Raw genomic sequence first — 17,485 nt, forward strand, 5'->3', positions numbered from 1 at the left:
ACATAAAGTGACCAGAGCCCGGAAGAGTTCACATGCTTCAGGTCACACAGCGGACTCTGAGCTCCGTCTCTCCAAGGGGAATTCCGGCATGTGTCCCCTCCTTCCTTCCCAGACTGGAAGAGGGACCAGCTGTACTCATTATGCCAGGTGCCAGAGCACAGCTGTTCCCTCATTGTAGCCTTCCACACCCAAGTGAGCTGAGGGGGGTGGGGTGAAGGGTGGGGGTGTCTTAAGGGGGGTGGGGCTACCTCGTGCTAGCCAGTGATGCTGTATCCACAGTAGGCAAATGCGTCCTGAAATTGATTCGGAGCAGCAGTTCTGACTGGTGAGAGCCACCACTGACCGGTTAGAGGTGGTGGATGGGAGGGCAAGGAGTAGAGGCCTCGGGTTAGAATATGCAAAGGGGTGTGTGTGTGTGTATATGTGTGTGTGTGTGTGTGTAGGGGGGTTGATTAAAGGAAGTGGGTACTGGACAGTAACAGTGCCAGTGAAGGCCAGAACAGCAAGCTGTAGCCCCAGCTCCCCCGCACCCTGAGGCTCAGTTTCCATCTGGGCCAACAGTGAGTGAACCCCCTGAGCCAGCTGTCTTGGTGCGAGAAAGGGTTGCAACAAAGCAAAACTAATCCCTTAGCTGAAGGCTAGGAGCACAGAGGTAGAAGATGAAGAGGGGACTCCTGTCCGCCCGCGGTGTAGTCTAGAACCTGGGTTCCCTTTGCAGGTCCAGGCTCTGCCATGCCCTCCCCGCTTCTCCCGTTGCTGCTTCGATCGTTGCTCTCCCGCCTCCTGCTGCCTGTTGCCCGCCTGGCCCGCCAGCACCTCCTGCCCCTGCTGCGCCGACTGGCCCGCCGACTGAGCTCCCAAGACCTGAGAGAGGCTTTGCTGGGCTGTCTGCTGTTTGTCCTCAGCCAGCAACAGCCACCGGATGCTGGAGAGACTTCCAGAGTGGACCACTCCCAAAGGAAGCAGAGATTGGGCCCCCAGAAGTGAGGCCACGGGTCGTGGAAGCAGCAGTGTCTGGCCATTGAAGTACCGTCTTTTGGAGAGGTTTAGCCCAAGTATCTGCACTGACTGTAGAATGCCCAGTGAGAGAAGACGGAGTGGGGGCTGAGCGCGAGAGGATTCTGACCCGAGCTCCCATTCTCCTAGGATCTAGCAGATCACAGATGTGCTGTTCTTCCGTTCTTCCCTTCTCCCGGCAGTCCCCTCTGCCAATGACCTCTGGCCTTCAGGGTAGACCGGCAAGTGAGGGCAGCAAGGTCAGTTAAGAGACAATGTTCAAGACAATTTAGCTAAAAGATGGTATTTAAACCCAAACTGTCCAGTCTCCCAGACTTAAAATAATAGGACCTTGGTTCCCTTTTGAGATAGATGTACCCTCAAAGTTCAGCATGCAGCAAGTAGTCAATAAACAATGGTGTGTTGTGTTGTTTGTTTGTTTGTTTGTGAGACTGGATTTTATGTATACCAGGCTGGCCTCAGACTCCCGAGGATGATCTTGAATAACATTTCTGAGCCTCCTGCCTTTACCTCACAAGTGCTGGCACCACAGGCACACACCCACATCCACGCCCAGTTCGAGTGGCACTGGGGATCGAACCCAGAGCGTTGCATGCTAGACAAGCCCTCTGCCGGTCAGCCACACCCCATCGCTGTGCTGGATGACTGGGGTGCTTCTGGAAGCACCCTGCTCTTGCCTAGTGAGGACGGCTGTCTGCGGGAAGCTGGAGAAGGGGTGGGAGAAGCCGTTGGCAGAACTTCCTTTGGATAACTTGTTCCATCTGTTTCTCCCAGTCCTCACGAGCCACAAGTTGTTCAGAGCTGTGTAACTTCGCTCAGAATATCCCACTGTGGCCCAGGATTCCTAGGTCTGTGTTACAGGAAGGATAACAGGCTGACAGGGGAAGGAAAATTGATCCCTGGCAAGCTCTGGAGACATCTCAGCTAGTGGTAGTGGGGAAAAGAAGACTACCCAGCTGGTTGGTGGGCAGGGGAGTAGGGACATGCTTGCCCATGATGGAGGCCATACTACACTGGAAGAAATAGGAAACCACCTAAACGTTTCACTTCATCCGCCTGGAGAGATGACTTAGCAGTTCAGAGCACTGGTAGTTCTTCCAGAGGACCTGAGTTCAATTTCCAGCACCCATGTGGCAGCTCACAACCCCCAATTCCACACTCTTCTTCTGGCCTCTAAGGGCAACAAGCCAGACACACACTCAGGCAAAACACACATACACAAAGTAAAATAATAATTTTTAAAAACTGACTTTATTTCCCACTTCCCAGTAGAGGCCCTGGGAACCTCTGTGTGTGTGTGTGTGTGTGTGTGTGTGTGTGTGTGTGTGTGTGTGTGTGTGAGTGCATACATGGATGGGCATGTGTAGTAAGATCCTCTGGATAATTTGATTATGATTCCCACACAATAATTCTTTCAGGAATGTCTTGGGCTGTAGGTTAAAATGTAGATAGTGAGGAATGCAGGCCTCTGTCGCGATCCCCAATCAAGTTGGGGATCCCCCTACAGGTTCCTATAGAAACTGGGAAAGGGATGACATCCAAGCTGAGCTCCAACTTCCCGCTCCCACCCCACCTGCCAGACCCTGCAGAACTTTTCTCTCCTCCAGATACTTCCTACAAAAGTCCGCAGAAACTAGAGCACATGAGACCTGTGGGGACAAGCGGATTAAAGGTAGTCCCAGCTTCCCTAAGACGTCCCTTCTCAGCCACGGCCCCTCCCACTGGGCCTCCTCCGAGCCACCTGGTGTCCTCGGATCTCCACACCTCGACCTGCACCAGCGGGGCAGGCGGAGCGTGAGGCTGTCCGGCTATCTCGGTGACCGCTCCTCTGAGGCCAGCCGGCCAGTTCCGGCCTTGGCACGGCCACCACCCCGAGGTGAGGAGGTCGGGAGGAGGCTGGGGTCCCCACAGCCTGGGAATTTTCGTTCTCCCCCTCCCGGATCTCCCTGCCAGATCCGGAGGACGGTCTCCAGCAGGTGCATGGGGCGGGGCGCGGGAGGAGGGGCACTGACCGGGACTGCAGGGTTCTGCGGTGTCGCGGCCAGCGGGCCCTTTGAGGAGGATGTAGTTCAGCAGAATCCAAATCTACCGCCTCTTCAGGAAGGATATGTTTTTCTGGGAATTTGTAGGCCCACAATTGGATGACTGTTTAAGGTTCAGACCACTTAAAATTGTCCCCTGCCTACCTGGCAACCTAGAGGGTTAGGAGACACATCTGAGAAATTTGGCTAGAAGCCCGGGCTCAGAGCAAAGGAACAAAGTCACTTCTTCAACCCTGACCTAGTATTCACCCCATGCACACACCTCTGCCTTCATTTGAAAAGTCGATATTGGGCATGGGTAAGCTTGCTCAATCGGCTCAATCCTCAAAACTTAAGTTAAACAAAAAAATGTATTTTTTTTTTCTTTTTTGGTTTTCCGAGACAGGGTTTCTCTGTAGCTTTGATGCCTGTCCTGGAACTAGCTCCTGTAAACCAGACTGGCCTTGAACTCACAGAGATCTGCCTGCCTCCACCTCTGGAGTGCTGGGATTAAATGGTTGCGCCACCACCACCCAGCTGTGTTTTTCAAAGCTGTGATGCCACTTGTAACCCCAGCACTGGGGAAACAAATAAGAGGACTGATGATTAGAAATCCTATGTCAAATACAAGGTGGGCCCGTCTGGTGGTGCAGGCCTTTAACCCCAGCACTCGTAAAGCAGAAGCAGACAGATCTCTGAGTGCCAGGCCACCCCGAGGTACTTAGCGAGAACCTGTCTAAACACACACACACACACACACACACACACACACACACACACGGTGGCTGGAGAAATAGCTCAGTGATTACTGTTCCTGTAGAGGACCTGGGTTTAGTTCCCAGCACCCATATCAGGGAGCTCACACTGCCTGTGCCTCCGGTTCCCAGAGATCCAAAGCCTTCACACCTCCCTCCGCATGCGCGTGCACCCATGTATGGTGTACAGACAAATGCATGAAAAACAGAGCAATGTGGATGGTCCCTGAGGAGCAGCAGCCCGAGCTGTTCTCTGACCACACACTGCGGATTTTGACATTGCATTCATTATGGAGTCTTTCCACTAACTTAGTTTTCTTTCATTTAACAGTGGCAATAGGACCGAGGAGCTGGCTCCGTGGCTGAGCCTGTCCCTAGCATGTTAACAGTGGCATTAGGACTGAGGAGCTGGCTCCGTGGCTGAGCCTGTCCCTAGCATGTTGTTACTGGGAATTGAACTCAGGAACTCCGGAAGAGCAGTTAAGAGTCAGAGTACTCTTAACCTCTGAGCCATCTTGCCAGCCCCTGTCCCTAGCATGTTTGTTTTTTTTCTTTTTTGCCTACTACTCTAGGCGGATCTACGGTGGATAAAGATTGTGTGTCGTTCTGCAGTCCCGCGGGGGACGCTGACAGACGGTATACGGAACTACTTGCGCTGAGCCGGGAATCGAACTCGGGTCCTTGGGCGGAGCGGTCGGGCACTCTACCCCGAGCTGTCTCTTCGCTGTGTCCCTAGCATGTTAACAGTGGCATTAGGACCGAGGAGCTAGCTCATGGCTGAGCCTGTCACTAGCATGTTTCAGGTCCTGAACTTGACCCCCCCACACACACCATCACAAAACAACAAAATCCACATTTCCTTAAATTCCCTCTGCGTTGTTAAATCTTTCGGTATCCCCTAATTTTAGCAGGCTGAGCAAGTGTTTTGCTGGGCTTCCCCTAATTTCCTTTCTGCCACAAAGCCACAGAGATTTAATCTCAAACAACAGAAAACTTGAGCCATGGCTTGTCACAACTCCCAGGCCAGGCAAACACTGTTGCTGCAAACACAGATGGCTGGTGCTAACACAGGCCTGGGGGGATCTAGGGCTGTGAGCATAATGTGAGGTAAACCTACCTTCTAATGGGGGAGGTGGAGATGAGCCTGTTCCAGCCTGGGCGGAGAACATCTGGCCAGGTGGACCAACCCTCACATCCCAACCTTAGGGACAGAGGAGAGAAACATGGAATGAGGAAGGTGGAAAGGCCTGGTAGACCTGCCTAAGAACCTGTCCAGGCCAAGGCCTGTATGAGCTGGGTCCCCAGGGCTGTCCAGCAGAGGGCCCTGGCACCAGTGACCGGCTGAGGCTGCCTGGGGTGTGGGTGCTGGCTGGAACCCAGGCAGGGAGCTTGCCAGATGGGCTATTCTCCAATAATAACAGGCCTGGCTGTGGCCATCTGCATAGATGGTCAGGTCCCAGTGGGCGTGAGGAAAGGAACCAGCCTTCCTCAGTCTGGCCAGGACCCTCACCACTTCCCTCCTTTCTCCAGCTCCCAGCCTCCTTTGTACACAAGGGCAGGCCCCTGGCTCGCAGCCTGGCCATGCTAGCAGGTCTGACAGCTATGATTCAGAGCTAGGAAAGGAAGGTGGGTGAAAGGCAGGAGCTAAGGAAGAAGGGAGGCAAAGACAGGAGGCACAGACAGTCAAAACAGAGGGCGGGAATCTAGGGTTGTGGACAGACATGAGATGGCTCTCCAGCTGCCGTGGGCTAGTGCCCAGAAAAATACCACCCAAACGCGACTTCCTGCCCTGTTTACTTAGTACTAGTAGGGAGATGTGTCATTTCTGAGAGTTGGGAGGCTGGATACACCCCACCAGGGCAGCTTGGAAGAGCCCACTGTCCTTAGGAGAGTCAGCCAACTCCTCAGGGCCCAGTGTCTCTCTAGGGAGAATGGCTGCACCTTTCCCCTGTGAGGTGTAGTAGTGTAGTAGTGGTAATTGTTAATTAGTTCTAATGGCTTCTTTTGGGGACCGCCTCCTTGGGAAGGCAGGGTGAGACAAGTAGCCTGGATGGAATTATCTCTCCTCAGGACCCTCCCCAGCCTCTGGGTCACCCTACAGTAGGGACAGAGAATAAACCCTCTTCTCTTTGCTGCCATCTTAAAAGAAGGAATGAATCCTGGCCAACCCCTAGAGGCACGTGATGGCCGCTCCCTCAACTCCCCTAGCCAACGGAGGATATGGACTCAGCGAGGCTTCTAGCCCTAATGGTTATCATCTTGGGTTGGGACAGTGAGATGCTGCCTCGGACAATGGGATGTTCAGGATGGGAGTCTTCTCCCGGCTCTCCCTTCTCCGGTCTCCAGCTGTGTTTCAGTTTTTCCTAGAGGCCTCGGGACTGTTCCCTAAGCAAATGGCCTTCAAGGCAAAGTTGGAAAGTTGGGGGCGGGGGGGTTGGGAGGAATGTTGTTTGTAGTGTGTATGCCTGTCTGTGAAGGGTGGAGAGAAAACAAGCGCCCGGGTTCCAGAACAATTAAGTCTGAGGTATCCCACCAGAGTAGGTGGCGGAAGGTCTTCTTGAAGGGAAAAGGAGGGGTGGAAAGGAAGAAGGCTGTATTAGAAGTGCGCGTGTGAGGGGGTGCTCAAAGTAAAACGGTGGAGTGTGAATGATGGCGTGGGCGGGGTTCGGAGAGGGATAACGGAACACCTGGGGTGGAGTGTGGCTGTGGGGGCGTCTGGGCCTGTGTGAGCAGAGGGCTTGTCTGTGCAAGAGTCCCGCCGAGGAATGCGTAGGAGTTAGGAGCACAGGCTCAGCGAGGAAATTAGGGGCACCCAGTGTGGGACCGAGCCCCCTCCCTGGCTCGCGTATCCTAGGAGTACCCAGTGTGGGACCGGGCCCCCTCCGGTTCGTGTGTCCGAGTGACGGTTGGGAAGGGTCCGAAGACGTGCCTGCCACCGAAGCAAACCGCCCAGGCGGCCCTAGGCACAGGGTCTCAGGGGTTGGGAGCCCATAACTGCTGAGGGGGGGCGCGGGGAAGCGGGGGCGGGGCCAGGGCGGCGGCTGTCGCCGGAGGAGGTGGCCCGCACGGGCCCGGGGCGGGCCCAGCAGAGGGCGGGTTTGAAAGCGCTCGGGCGGGCGCGGGAAGCGCGGGTCGGGCGCGCAGATTTCGGCGCGGGAGGTGTCGTTCTCCAGCAGGTGCTCTTAGGGTCCGGGCGGGCGTTCCGGGGGCTCTGGGGCAGAGAGTGGCGTGTCCGGCTTGTCATCAGGGGAAGGGAGGCCTGGCCTGCCAGCTCCTCTGCCGCGACAGAGACTTGGGGTGCGGCCCCCACGCGGCGCGTGCGGAGCAGCGCAGCACGTGGCGCGCATGGGCCTGGCTCTGGGTTGGGGGTGTTCCTTCTGTGGGGCCCCGGGTGGAGCGGGGCCCAGGGCAGCCTGGCTTCTGGGCCTGAAAGCCACCGTCGCTATGCTGACCTCCTTCCTCAGAGGGTCGGCAAATGAGCGGTTCAAAGTGACCGCTCCTGAACGAACCCGAGAAGGGCCGCTTTGCCTTCTGCCCTGAGGCAGGAGGATGGTGATTCCGGTATTCAAACGAAGGCGGGGGTGCTGCCTCTTTACCGGCTAAACTCCTGTCCTTGGCCTCCCTTTCCTGGGTGCGTCCTCATTTACTCAGCACAGAGAGTGAGAGACAAGACGAGGACGCGCACACCCAGGCTTATTCCAACACTGCACCCCAGCCCGCTCGGGCTCTCTTTGCAACCTGGTGCAGATAGTTAGACCCCTCTTCTTTATTAACGTCCATTCTGTTTGTCTTAAGTGTGTGACCTTTGCATGCAATAACGTATGTGTCATGGGTTTCCTGTGAGGTACCTTGAACCCAAACTAATGTTATGTGAGAATGACCTGAATCGCCCAACTTGTTTTAACCTTTCAATTGGAGCAGAGTCCCCCCCCCCCCACCTCGAAGTCTACAAGGCTAACTGGGGAGCTGCTTTAATTTCTCCTTCCCTACAGAAGAAATCTAGAATAATCTGTACATTAAGTACTAATGCTGGTTCCCCCACTCACTAGCTCTGCAGCTTTTGTTCGGTGAAGCAGCCTCTCTGAACCTCGGTTGGCCTTACCTGTTTAGTAGAAACTGTCTACTATTAGCTTCTGGGCAGCCGGAAGAGGGGACCCCTGCATATTGCAGCCAAAGACTCTGATGTAGCACAAGCTTCGTTGAGCAACAGACATATGAGAAATGTTGGGACCCTGGGACACGGAAAGACTCAAGACTGGTGGTTGCCTTCAGGGGTTCCTTCTCCGAAGGTCGAGGCATGACTGAAAAGGACACCAGAACCCCTGACCTGCTCTCAGATCGCTGGACAGACCAAACCAAAGCACCTAGACAGTGAATAACTGTTAGGATGTGGGCAGGACCCACGGCTTTAACTGGTGCCCAGGAGTGGGATGGGGACTGCTGCAAAGGAGGGCAGTGTGTGTGTGTGTGTGTGTGTGCGCGCGTGCACACAGCAGAAATAAATACTCTTCAAGCCTAGGCCAGTTTTCTGAAGGAAGAGCGTTGCCTGCCCCTTCCCCTGCCTGGCTTGGAGTTACACTCACTCTGCTGGCTATGGAGGCAGCGGAGGGCTGTGCTGAGGATGGCTGTATGTGATGGGGGTCCACTCCTTACTATCTAATAAAGTCCCCAGGCTCTCCCCAGCCCCAGCAGAACCCTCTGGGCCTAGAAAAAAAGTTGCAATACTACTGTTCATCACTCTGTCCCCCTTGCCCAGGAAGGTGCCTGGCCGACACACAGAGACCTTCAGGAAATACTTCTCGATTGGAAGGAGCCTTCTGCCTCCATCAGGAGGTATGTGGGTTTGCTGCCCAGGACTGGGAAGACCTTTGGACAATCTGGGGTTTACCAACTGAAGGGTAGAAGAGCTATTTACAGGGCCACGGGGTGGCCAGCTGTGACTCTTTGTCTGGGTGGGCGGGGCCTGGAGTTCTGGCTGCACCTGAGAGCTGCCCTGGCTGCCACACGCTTAACTCCCCTGCTGAGTCTTCCACCTCTGCTCTTTTATCTCCCAGCTACAGGGTGGCCCTTTATCTATCTCTCCCAGCTCGCTGGTGCTTCCAGCTTCTGCAGCTACTTAGCTTGTGGGACTCCACAAATGGGGCCCCCTGAAACCCGAGGGATTCTCTTCTGATAAGCCTTTGCACCTTTTCACTCTGGACCCTCACCCAGGGCCCAGCCTTCTGCCTGAGCCTGAGCCTGAGCCAGGACCCCCTCCTGGGGACTACCCAGGTTCCTGTGGCTCCAGCTCTCCTGCCAGCATCCTCGACGTCCAGTCTATCAATCCGGTGAGTGATGAGACTCACCAAGAACTAGCAATCTGAGCTGGGTCTATGTGCGGTGTGCCTTGTATGTGCTGGTCCTGTTTCCTTGCAGCAGAAGGACTGTTTAGCCCGCTGGTGCTGGGTGTCTTCCCTATGTCAGCGGGGCCAGAGAGGGATGCTGAGTGGGTGGCTAGGAGCTTGGGGGCATCTTGTTAGGGCCTGGGTGCCACTTCTCCAAGTTTCCTGTCAAGGCCACTGTCAGAAAAGATAGTGGCCTGGGACTGAGAAAGGGACTGAGTTGGGGTGGGATGGCCCTGGGGCTAGGACTTAGGGTCAAAGAAAGGAAAGTGCTAGACTCTGGAAAAGGCTATATCGCCTCCGATCATTGTGAAATAGATTCTTGGAAAACTGGTTGAGAACTCAGGAAGCCCCTGGGCAGTAGTTGGAAAGAAAGCTCAGATGCTACCCTACCAGAAGACTTTGGCATCCTGGTTACTCTAGGAGACAGAGTGGGAAGGCCTCCCCACCACAGCCTTGATGGGGGTGGGGCTGTACAGTGAGGAGGCGGACTTACAGCAGGCCCTGGGAGACCCAAGGCCCTGCAGATCTGGGTTGTGGGAATTTTGTCTGCACTTTCACCCTTTCCCCTCTGCTCTGTGTCCTCCCCTTTGCCTCCTTTGTCCTCCATCACTGTCCCTGACCTCTGTCATCTCTTTTCTGTCTTCTTGAACTGTCTTTCCCTGCCTCTCAACCATGCGTCCTCCTCTCCTGATCTCCACCCTTCGGTTTCCAAGCTTATAAACTGCTTCTGCTGCTGGATAAAAATAGCGGTGGCAGCGGCCAGGCGGGCAGCCAGGTGCAGCCCAATCAGGCAGAGAGACGACAGCACTGGCTTACTGGGGCCAAAGGCCAGATGGGGGCGGGTTGAGTGGTCCTGAGCCTACAGTGACTCCTAGGGGACCTTCCCTTGCCTGCCCTGTGTGTCCAGCCCTACCCCCATGAGTCTGAGAAGGCCCCGGGGCGGTGTGGAAGCAGACCTAAACAGGGCCTTAATATTGCTTTATCCCCAGCAAGAGCCAGAGGAAGGGAGCTGCCAAGCAGGCCCAGCCGATAGCACTGGAACCATGACAACCAGTCACCAGCCTCAGGACAGGTACTGGGGAGGGGCACGGAAGTGGGTCTCTAGGGTAGGGGTTGGAGTAGGTGCAGTATTTGGGACTTGAGGTTATCTCACTACTGACTGCTCCCAGACTGGTAGTTCTGAGTTGCGTCAGGTCTTCATGGGGGTGGGGTGGGGAGCATGCATACCTCTGTGGCCGGGAGCTGGCTGGTGTGCCCGCGGGGCTAGGTGGGCAGCAGTCCCCTAGTGGATTGTGTCAGGGTTTCCACTGTCGCTCTGCAGCCAAACAGCAGCTCTGGCCCCTCCCACCACCACTATGGGGAGACACTTGGCTGCCTCCCTCATTCCAGAACACATCTGGCAGGACTGCCCTGTCCCTGGGGGTTGCCCTGGGGCCTCTGCCTTGTATGACCTCAGCCCACCCTGCCCTTTGGCCTGACCCTTCTAGCCTGCAGTCTCTGGAGTCTGTGAACTTCCTTAAGTTAGTTAAGGTCGGGAATGTGTGTCAGAAGAAAGAAGCTCTTGAGCCAAGTTCTCCAGAGGGGCTGAGGCTTGTGAAAGTTGATGAAGCCATGCTACCCATCCTTCCAGATGCCCGCTTTGTCCCTTGGGTCTCTGAAACACTCCCAGCTCCCTGCCCACCACGTAGCTAACTAGGCCCATTCTGACTGGAAGGTTAACTTCGTCTTTTCTTTTTCCCACCTGCAAAATCTGGTGAGAGTGTCAGCCTTCTGTGGCTGTTTTCCAAGGGGCATGTGGGGATTGCTTGTTTTTTCCAGACAGAATTTCTTTGTGTAACAGTCCTAGCTGTCCTAGAACTAGCTCTTGTAGAACCAGGCTAGCCTCACTCTGTAGACCAGGCTAGCCTCGAACGCACAGAGATCCACCTGCTTCTGCCTTCCCAGTGCTGGAATTAAAGGCGTGCGCCACCACTGCCTGGCTGCAGGTAGGGATTGTAGGTGTAGGTCCCAGTTTCTGCCTCCTTTCTTTCCCAAGCTGCCGGGTACCCCAGCCCAGCCCCTTAACATTCTACCCACTCTATTGCATTGCTGCCTGGCTCCGTTGTTTCTCCTCTGTCCTCCTGTCCTGTAGAATTCTCCCTTGGGATTTTGCCTTCCTCTGAACCATGCCTTGAGCATCTTGACCTCAGGGGAAAGTTTAAGGGCTGCAGTGGTCATGGCTCAGACCTGCCCACTTCGGTTACTCACTCTGGCAGTCCCATTTAAGGCTTGCAAAGAGCTAAGCTCCTGTTGCCCTGACCAGACCTGTGTTGGGCCTTCTTACCACTATCTCTGAAGCTGGCCAAGGGGAAGGACCAGGGTTGCTAAGCTTATCCAGCGTCTGGCTCTGTGTCCTCATGCTCAAGACCAGATGGCATCCATAGACCTTAGTCTACCTGCACTGCCCTAGGTAGTTGGACCTACAAAACTGGTTCTGTCTGGTTAGGGGGAGAAAAAAGATTTATAGCTTCCTACTTCCCAGCTCTCTCAGGCACCCAGCCCATCTGTGCCACTGGGTCCAGAATGGTCTGGGTGTTTTCTTGACCTCAGAGTCCTTCAGGGAATTACTGAATTCCCACTTAGACAGCCGAATTACTTGTAGCCTGTGTGGTGGGGTATGGGGGAGATGTGCGTTCACTCTTCTTTCTATCCACCCAGTCCTTTAGTAAAGTTCCAAAGCCATCGCTGGATGTGTGGGTCACTCTGCTTCCCAGCCTGAAGGCCCTCTGGTACTTGAGAACAGAGGTTCCATCACCCACGTCGTTTAGCACTGAGCTAATGGCCCTTCTCCCTTGCCCATCTGCACCGGCTCTGTACTACCTGAGGACCCACACATCCCCAGTGGCACACCTCCATGGAAGGACACGTGCACATGGACTCACATAGCTGGGACAGCTGGGAAGATGGGGAGGGAGGACAGGTGGGCTACTTTGCCTTCTTTCTATTCAGGTATAAGGCAGTATGGCTTATCTTCTTCGTGCTGGGCCTGGGGACATTGCTCCCCTGGAATTTTTTCATGACAGCAACTCAGGTGAGGCCGGGGGCGGGGAGGCACTGGGTTCCAGAGGATGTGTCTCCCAGGCTTTTGAGGCCTGTTTCTGCGCCTCTGGGCACAGAGCGAAACAGAGGTTCCAACGCTCAACCTTTGAAAACCCCACAGTATTTCACAAACCGTCTGGACCTGTCCCAGAATATGTCCACAGTCACTGACAAATCAAGCCAGGACACGGAGACCTTGCCTGCTCCCACAGTGTCCGCACCAGAGCGGAGTTCTCTCAGTACCATCTTCAACAATGTCATGACCTTGTGTGCCATGTTGCCCCTGCTGCTTTTTGCCTGCCTGAACTCCTTTCTGCACCAGAGGTGAGCCTCCCCATCCCAGGTGCCCCAGGCTGCCGTCCCTTCAGTCCCCTCCTAACGTCCACCCCGTCCCACCCCCGCCTCTTCTCTAGGATCTCTCAGTCTGTTCGGATCCTGGGTAGCCTGGTGGCTATCCTGCTGGTGTTCCTGACTACTGCCATCTTGGTGAAGGTGGAGATGGAGCCACTGCCTTTCTTCATCATCACCATGATCAAGATCGTGCTCATTAATTGTAATCGGGGGACAGAGTGTGGGCAGTTCTGGGCCTGGGTTGGGAGTTGGGGCGGAGATAAGGAGTCCGGGTTAAGGCTCCCTGGGAGCCCCAACTGCCAGCCCCTTATCCTTGCTGACACGCTGCCTACACTGTTCCTCAGCATTTGGTGCCGTTTTGCAAGCCAGCCTTTTTGGTCTGGCTGGCGTCCTGCCAGCCAACTACACAGCCCCCATCATGAGTGGCCAAGGCCTGGCTGGCTTCTTCGCCTCAGTGGCCATGATCTGTGCCATTGCCAGTAAGTCTTGCTACCCCACGTGCCAGTGTGGGGAGGCAGGGAAGGATGACGTGGGGTGATGGGGTGTGTCTGATCTTGTCCACTGTCTGCACCAGGTGGCTCCGAGCGGTCAGAAAGCGCCTTCGGCTATTTCATCACAGCCTGCGTAGTTGTTCTTTTGGCCATCGTCTGTTACCTGGCTCTGCCTCGGCTGGTGAGCGCATGGAGGAAGCTGGCTTTGGGAGCGGGGAAGGCCCAGGGTCAAAGCAGGGGGTGTCCTGAGATTGAAACATGGCAAGTTGGGGTTCTGGAGCTGCCTCTGACCCTACTTCCCCATCTCCCTTGCTCAACAGGAATTCTATCGCTATTACGTGCAGCTCAACCTTGAGGGGCCCTCTGAGCAGGAGACCAAGTTGGATCTTATCAGTAAAGGTCTTAATTACTAAAGGAAGTCTTGATGGGGCAGCACGAGGCAGGGGTCAGGTGTTGGTACGTGGTATCAACTGGCAGATGAGCCCAAAGGAGGCAGAGTGACCATGAGTAGTAAGCTGAGGCTAACGTGGGACTAAGTTGGGGGAGATTACATGATGACCTTAGGGGACTTGGAGCTTTGCTGAGTTGGTAGACTGTTTGCACAGAGTCCTGAGTTGATTCCTGCACTGGGCAGGGTGGTGCACACATAACCCCACATTTGGGAAGTAGAGGCTGGAGGATCAGAAATTCAAAGTCATCCTTGGCTATCTAGTGAGTTCAAGGCCAGTCAGAGCTACAAATAAAACCTTGTCTCAGTAAGGAAAATAGAAGAACTTGTCTCAGGCTTTTGTACTGAGGTAGCAGTTTCAGAGGGAACAGAGAACAGCGTGAGCCCCTGGGGGAAGGGAAGCCCCAGGGACCTGGTCACAGGGCATTTAGGTCTATGGGTGTTGGAGTGTTAGCTGTTAGGAACCAGCCAGTTAAGGAGGTGTCCACCTCCAGCTCAGTCTTCCAATTGTTCTGTCCTCCCCAAATGTAAAGATCCTTCTCTAACCTCTCACCCAACAGGAGAGGAACCAAGAGGAGGAAGAGAGGAGTCTGGGGTTCCGGCTCCCAGCTCTCTGCCCACCAGCAAAAACCACTCTATCAAGGCCATACTTAAGAGTGTATGTGGGGCTGGGGCGTCCTGCCCTTCCTTCCTCACCCCCTTCTCTCCTTTTGCTGTGTCCATCCTTAAACCGCCCCTCCTACTGACCTAAGATTGAGCTTTTCCTGTCTTCCTTCCTGTGAGTGTGTGTTCTTGCGCTCTCTCTCTCTCTCTCTCTCTCTCTCTCTCTCTCTCTGTGTGTGTGTGTGTGTGTGTGTGTGTGTGTGTGTTGGGAGTTCTTTGAGTGGGGGGGTGTCGAGACAGGGTTACGCTGCATAGCCCTGGCTGTCCTGAAACTTGGTGCTCTGTAGACCAGGCTGGCCTCAAACTCAGAGCTCTTCCTCCCGGGTGCTGGGATTAAAGACCACCACTCATCTCTTTGATCATTGGCACACAGCCACCAAGTCAACCAGTAACCATGACGACTCTCTTTTCTCTCTCCAGATCTCAGTCCTGGCTCTGTCTATCTGCTTCAACTTCACGGTCACCATTGGCTTGTTCCCTGCTGTTACTGCCGAGGTCGAATCCAGCATTGCGGGCACCAGTGCCTGGAGTAAGGGCTCCGGCTTCTGGGACAGATGCAGCAAGAGGCTAGAGTGGGAGCAAGGGTGGAGCATGGGCAACCTGGGGACCCGTCTGCCCAGCTGGATCTTCAGGGCCTGTTCACCCTGCCATTGGCTGGAAACTTCTGTTGTGCAGTGAGGAGGCCAAGCCTCAGAGAGAGCCAGGTGTTGTCTCTAAGTCTCTCTTTTCTCTTCCAGAAAATTACTTCATTTCTGTGGCTTGTTTCTTGAACTTCAATGTCTTTGACTGGTTAGGCCGGAGCCTCACAACTGTTTGCATGTGGGTAAGTAGAACATGGGCTCTGGGACCTGTAGGATCAAAGTGTCCAGCTGAGACTAAGAGAGAGGCCCCAAGAAAGTATATTGGTGGGGCTGGGTGTGTGGCTGTGTAGTAGAGGGCTTGCCTACCATACATGACCCCTGGGGCTTCTGTCTGTAACCCCTTCAAGATTGGGAAAAAAAATACAATGGGAAGGGAACTGTCTCTTTCAAGACTACATGTAACTTATGTGTAACGTATATAATTCCTTTCTATTTTTAGATTTTTAAATTACTTATTTATCTCTATCTATCATCTATCTATCTATCTATCTATCTATCTATCTATCTATCTATCATCTATCTATTTATCTGAGACAGGGTCTCGCCAGGTAGCCCTGGTTGTCCTTGAATTTGTTATTGTGGATCAGGTTGGCCTCAAATATCCATCTGCCTCTGCTTCCCGAGTGCACATGCCACCACGCGCAGTCCAGCTAAGAGTGTATGTGGGGGTGTATGCATGTGAGTGCAAATGCCCACAGAGGCCAGAAGAGGGTTACAGAAGTTGTGAGCTACCTGGTGTGGGTGCTGGGACCCGAACCAGGTCCTCTGCAAGAGCAGTAACCACTCTTAACTGCTAAGCCATCTCTCCAGCCCACATTACAGTTCTTAGGTATGTAACGTGGCAGGGTCGTGTATGTGCTTACACACGTATCTGCATTCCAGTGTTTAGGACTGGGGGCACTGCTCAGTTGATAAGACTGCTTACCTCGAGTTAGCCCCGAGTTTGACCTAGAATACCTCATAAGTCAAGTATGGTAGGTGCATACCTGAAACCCTAACACTTGGGAGCTGGAAACATGAGGATCAGAAGTTTGAGGACATTCTTGGCTGTATACAGTGAGCCTGGGATAAGTGAGGGGGAAATCAGTATCTGTGCACTCCACTGTACCTCTGGCAATCAGCATCCCCCAGGTAAGCAGGCCTAGAGGTTTCCCCAAGCCCTAGGCCCCTGAGCAGACAGTGAGGACTGACACAGACTGAGGCCTGGCCTGTCCCTTGCAGCCTGATAAGGATAGCTACTGGTTGCCGGTTTTGGTGGTCGCCAGGATCGTGTTTATTCCCCTGCTGTTGCTCTGCAATGTGAAGCAGCGCTACTATCTGCCTTCCATCTTTAAGCACGACGCCTGGTTCATCATCTTCATGGCTGCCTTTGCCTTCTCCAGCGGCTACCTTGCCAGCCTCTGCATGTGCTTCGGGCCCAAGTGAGTGGGGCAGAAGAGAACTTGGTGACATCAGGCAGGAGGGGGATGGCAATAGGAGGGCCTTTCATCCCAAAGCTGCGAGGAGCGGGTTGTGACAGCTTGGGGGTGTGGGGGACAGTGGAGGCTTGGCCTTCCAAGTGTGCCCATGCTGAGCTGTGGGAGAGGGTGGAGTTGGGAATTTCGGGTGGTATGCGAGGGGGATTGGGCAGGGCTGGCTTGGCTCTCCTAAAATCACCCTACCTTCCTTTCAGGAAAGTCAAACCAGCTGAAGCAGAGACGGCAGGAAACATCATGTCCTTCTTTCTCTTTCTGGGCCTGGCTCTGGGAGCTGTTTTGTCCTTCTTGTTAAAGGCACTTGTGTGACCAACCATACAGGGACAGATGGACTACACTGCCTGCCTGGCTTGAGCAGGGGTCCAGGGGTTTGCTCTTCTGACTGACCTTGGCTTTCTTCTGGTCTGTGTTGGGCCCAGATGCTCAGGCCCCGGGAGGGAGCCTCCTCGGATGGATTTGGGATTGAGAACTCAGAATGGCAAGGGAGCACAGTCTCTTAGGGAGAGCTCTGCCTGTCCCTGCTTAAACCAAGCACTCTAGGCTCCTGGGCTGAGAGAGGTCTTCTGCCTGCCTGTCACAAGGGTGGGGTGGAGGTGGAAGGCCGCCTGGTACCATATGATCTGTTGCTGCTCCTTCTCCCTCCTTTCTTGTACGCCTGTTCTCCTCCCCGTTCCCTGTCATTTTACTGCCTTTTTATACTGACAGAAACCAGGTGCCTTCAGAGGCTCTCTGATTAAATAAACTTTGTTTGTTTTTGGGGTTTTTTTTTTTTTCCTTCTCCACAGCTCCCTGTGTCCTCCCAAGGTTTAACCCCTTGGAGAGGGAGGCTGGCAGCCTGAGTCTAGGACTTGAGTGTGACCCAAGGTATAAGAGGTGACCCTGGGTATAAGAGGGTAGGAGCCCTTTAGCCTCAGAAGCTGCAGTGCCCCCTGCTGGACCACAGAGAAGGGGACATGCTTGGAGCCAAGACACCCTGACTATGGCCCAGCTCTAGAAAGACGAAGGTTTTCTTTTCTGCTCACTTTTTATTTGAGACAAGATACAGCTCAAGCTGACCTCACATTCCATACGTCCCGGAGGATGACCTTGAACCGTTCTTTCTGCCTTCATCTCTTAAGTGCTGGCGTATAGCACTATGTCCTGGATCTAGGGACCGAATCA

The 17,485-nt window shown here is 54.3% G+C and overlaps 2 protein-coding genes across 10 annotated transcripts; both read left to right on the top strand.

Annotated features, from left to right (window-relative positions):
• The first annotated feature begins 235 nt into the window (after nt 1-235).
• Nucleotides 236-2,761, top strand: Mymx (myomixer, myoblast fusion factor). Of its 2 annotated transcripts, XR_014998227.2 has the most exons (3): nt 236-325; nt 719-1,256; nt 2,625-2,761. XR_014998227.2 is itself a non-coding variant. In XM_048445246.3 (2 exons), the coding sequence occupies exon 2, from the start codon at nt 733-735 to the stop codon at nt 985-987; it is 255 nt and encodes an 84-aa protein (XP_048301203.1). In that variant the 5' UTR covers nt 236-325; nt 719-732; the 3' UTR covers nt 988-1,429. The 2 variants fall into 2 exon arrangements, 1 of the variants encoding a protein (XP_048301203.1); XM_048445246.3 differs by lacking the exon at nt 2,625-2,761 and having other exon boundaries at nt 719-1,429.
• Nucleotides 2,756-17,083, top strand: Slc29a1 (solute carrier family 29 member 1 (Augustine blood group)). 8 transcript variants are annotated; one of them, XM_087897967.1, is made up of 16 exons: nt 2,775-2,893; nt 4,366-4,429; nt 8,550-8,626; nt 9,005-9,120; nt 10,167-10,249; nt 12,166-12,247; nt 12,377-12,579; nt 12,669-12,808; nt 12,951-13,085; nt 13,181-13,278; nt 13,418-13,496; nt 14,106-14,203; nt 14,629-14,737; nt 14,946-15,031; nt 16,071-16,270; nt 16,522-17,083. In XM_087897967.1, exons 5-16 carry the CDS (start codon nt 10,221-10,223, stop codon nt 16,631-16,633), a joined length of 1,371 nt encoding a protein of 456 aa, XP_087754093.1. In that variant the 5' UTR covers nt 2,775-2,893; nt 4,366-4,429; nt 8,550-8,626; nt 9,005-9,120; nt 10,167-10,220; the 3' UTR covers nt 16,634-17,083. The 8 variants fall into 8 exon arrangements, with proteins under 8 accessions (XP_085535464.1, XP_087754093.1, XP_087754094.1 ...); XM_085679340.2 differs by lacking the exons at nt 2,775-2,893; nt 4,366-4,429 and adding an exon at nt 6,906-6,969; XM_048445243.3 differs by lacking the exons at nt 2,775-2,893; nt 4,366-4,429 and adding an exon at nt 6,951-6,969 and having other exon boundaries at nt 8,554-8,626.
• The last annotated feature ends 402 nt before the right edge of the window (nt 17,084-17,485 follow it).

This window comes from Myodes glareolus, chromosome 18 (genome assembly GCF_982192425.1).
Source record: "Myodes glareolus chromosome 18, mMyoGla1.1, whole genome shotgun sequence".
NCBI classification, from domain to species: domain Eukaryota; kingdom Metazoa; phylum Chordata; class Mammalia; order Rodentia; family Cricetidae; genus Myodes; species Myodes glareolus.

Coding starts and splice junctions, on each gene's coding strand:
- Slc29a1 (XM_085679338.2), top strand. CDS start 10,221: ATGACAACCAGTCACCAGCCTCAGGACAG. Junction 12,580..12,668: donor AACTCCTTTCTGCACCAGAG/GTGAGCCTCCCC, acceptor CCTCTTCTCTAG/GATCTCTCAGTCTGTTCGGA. Junction 15,032..16,070: donor TCACAACTGTTTGCATGTGG/GTAAGTAGAACA, acceptor TGTCCCTTGCAG/CCTGATAAGGATAGCTACTG.
- Mymx (XM_048445246.3), top strand. CDS start 733: ATGCCCTCCCCGCTTCTCCCGTTGCTGCTTCGATCGTTGCTCTCCCGC.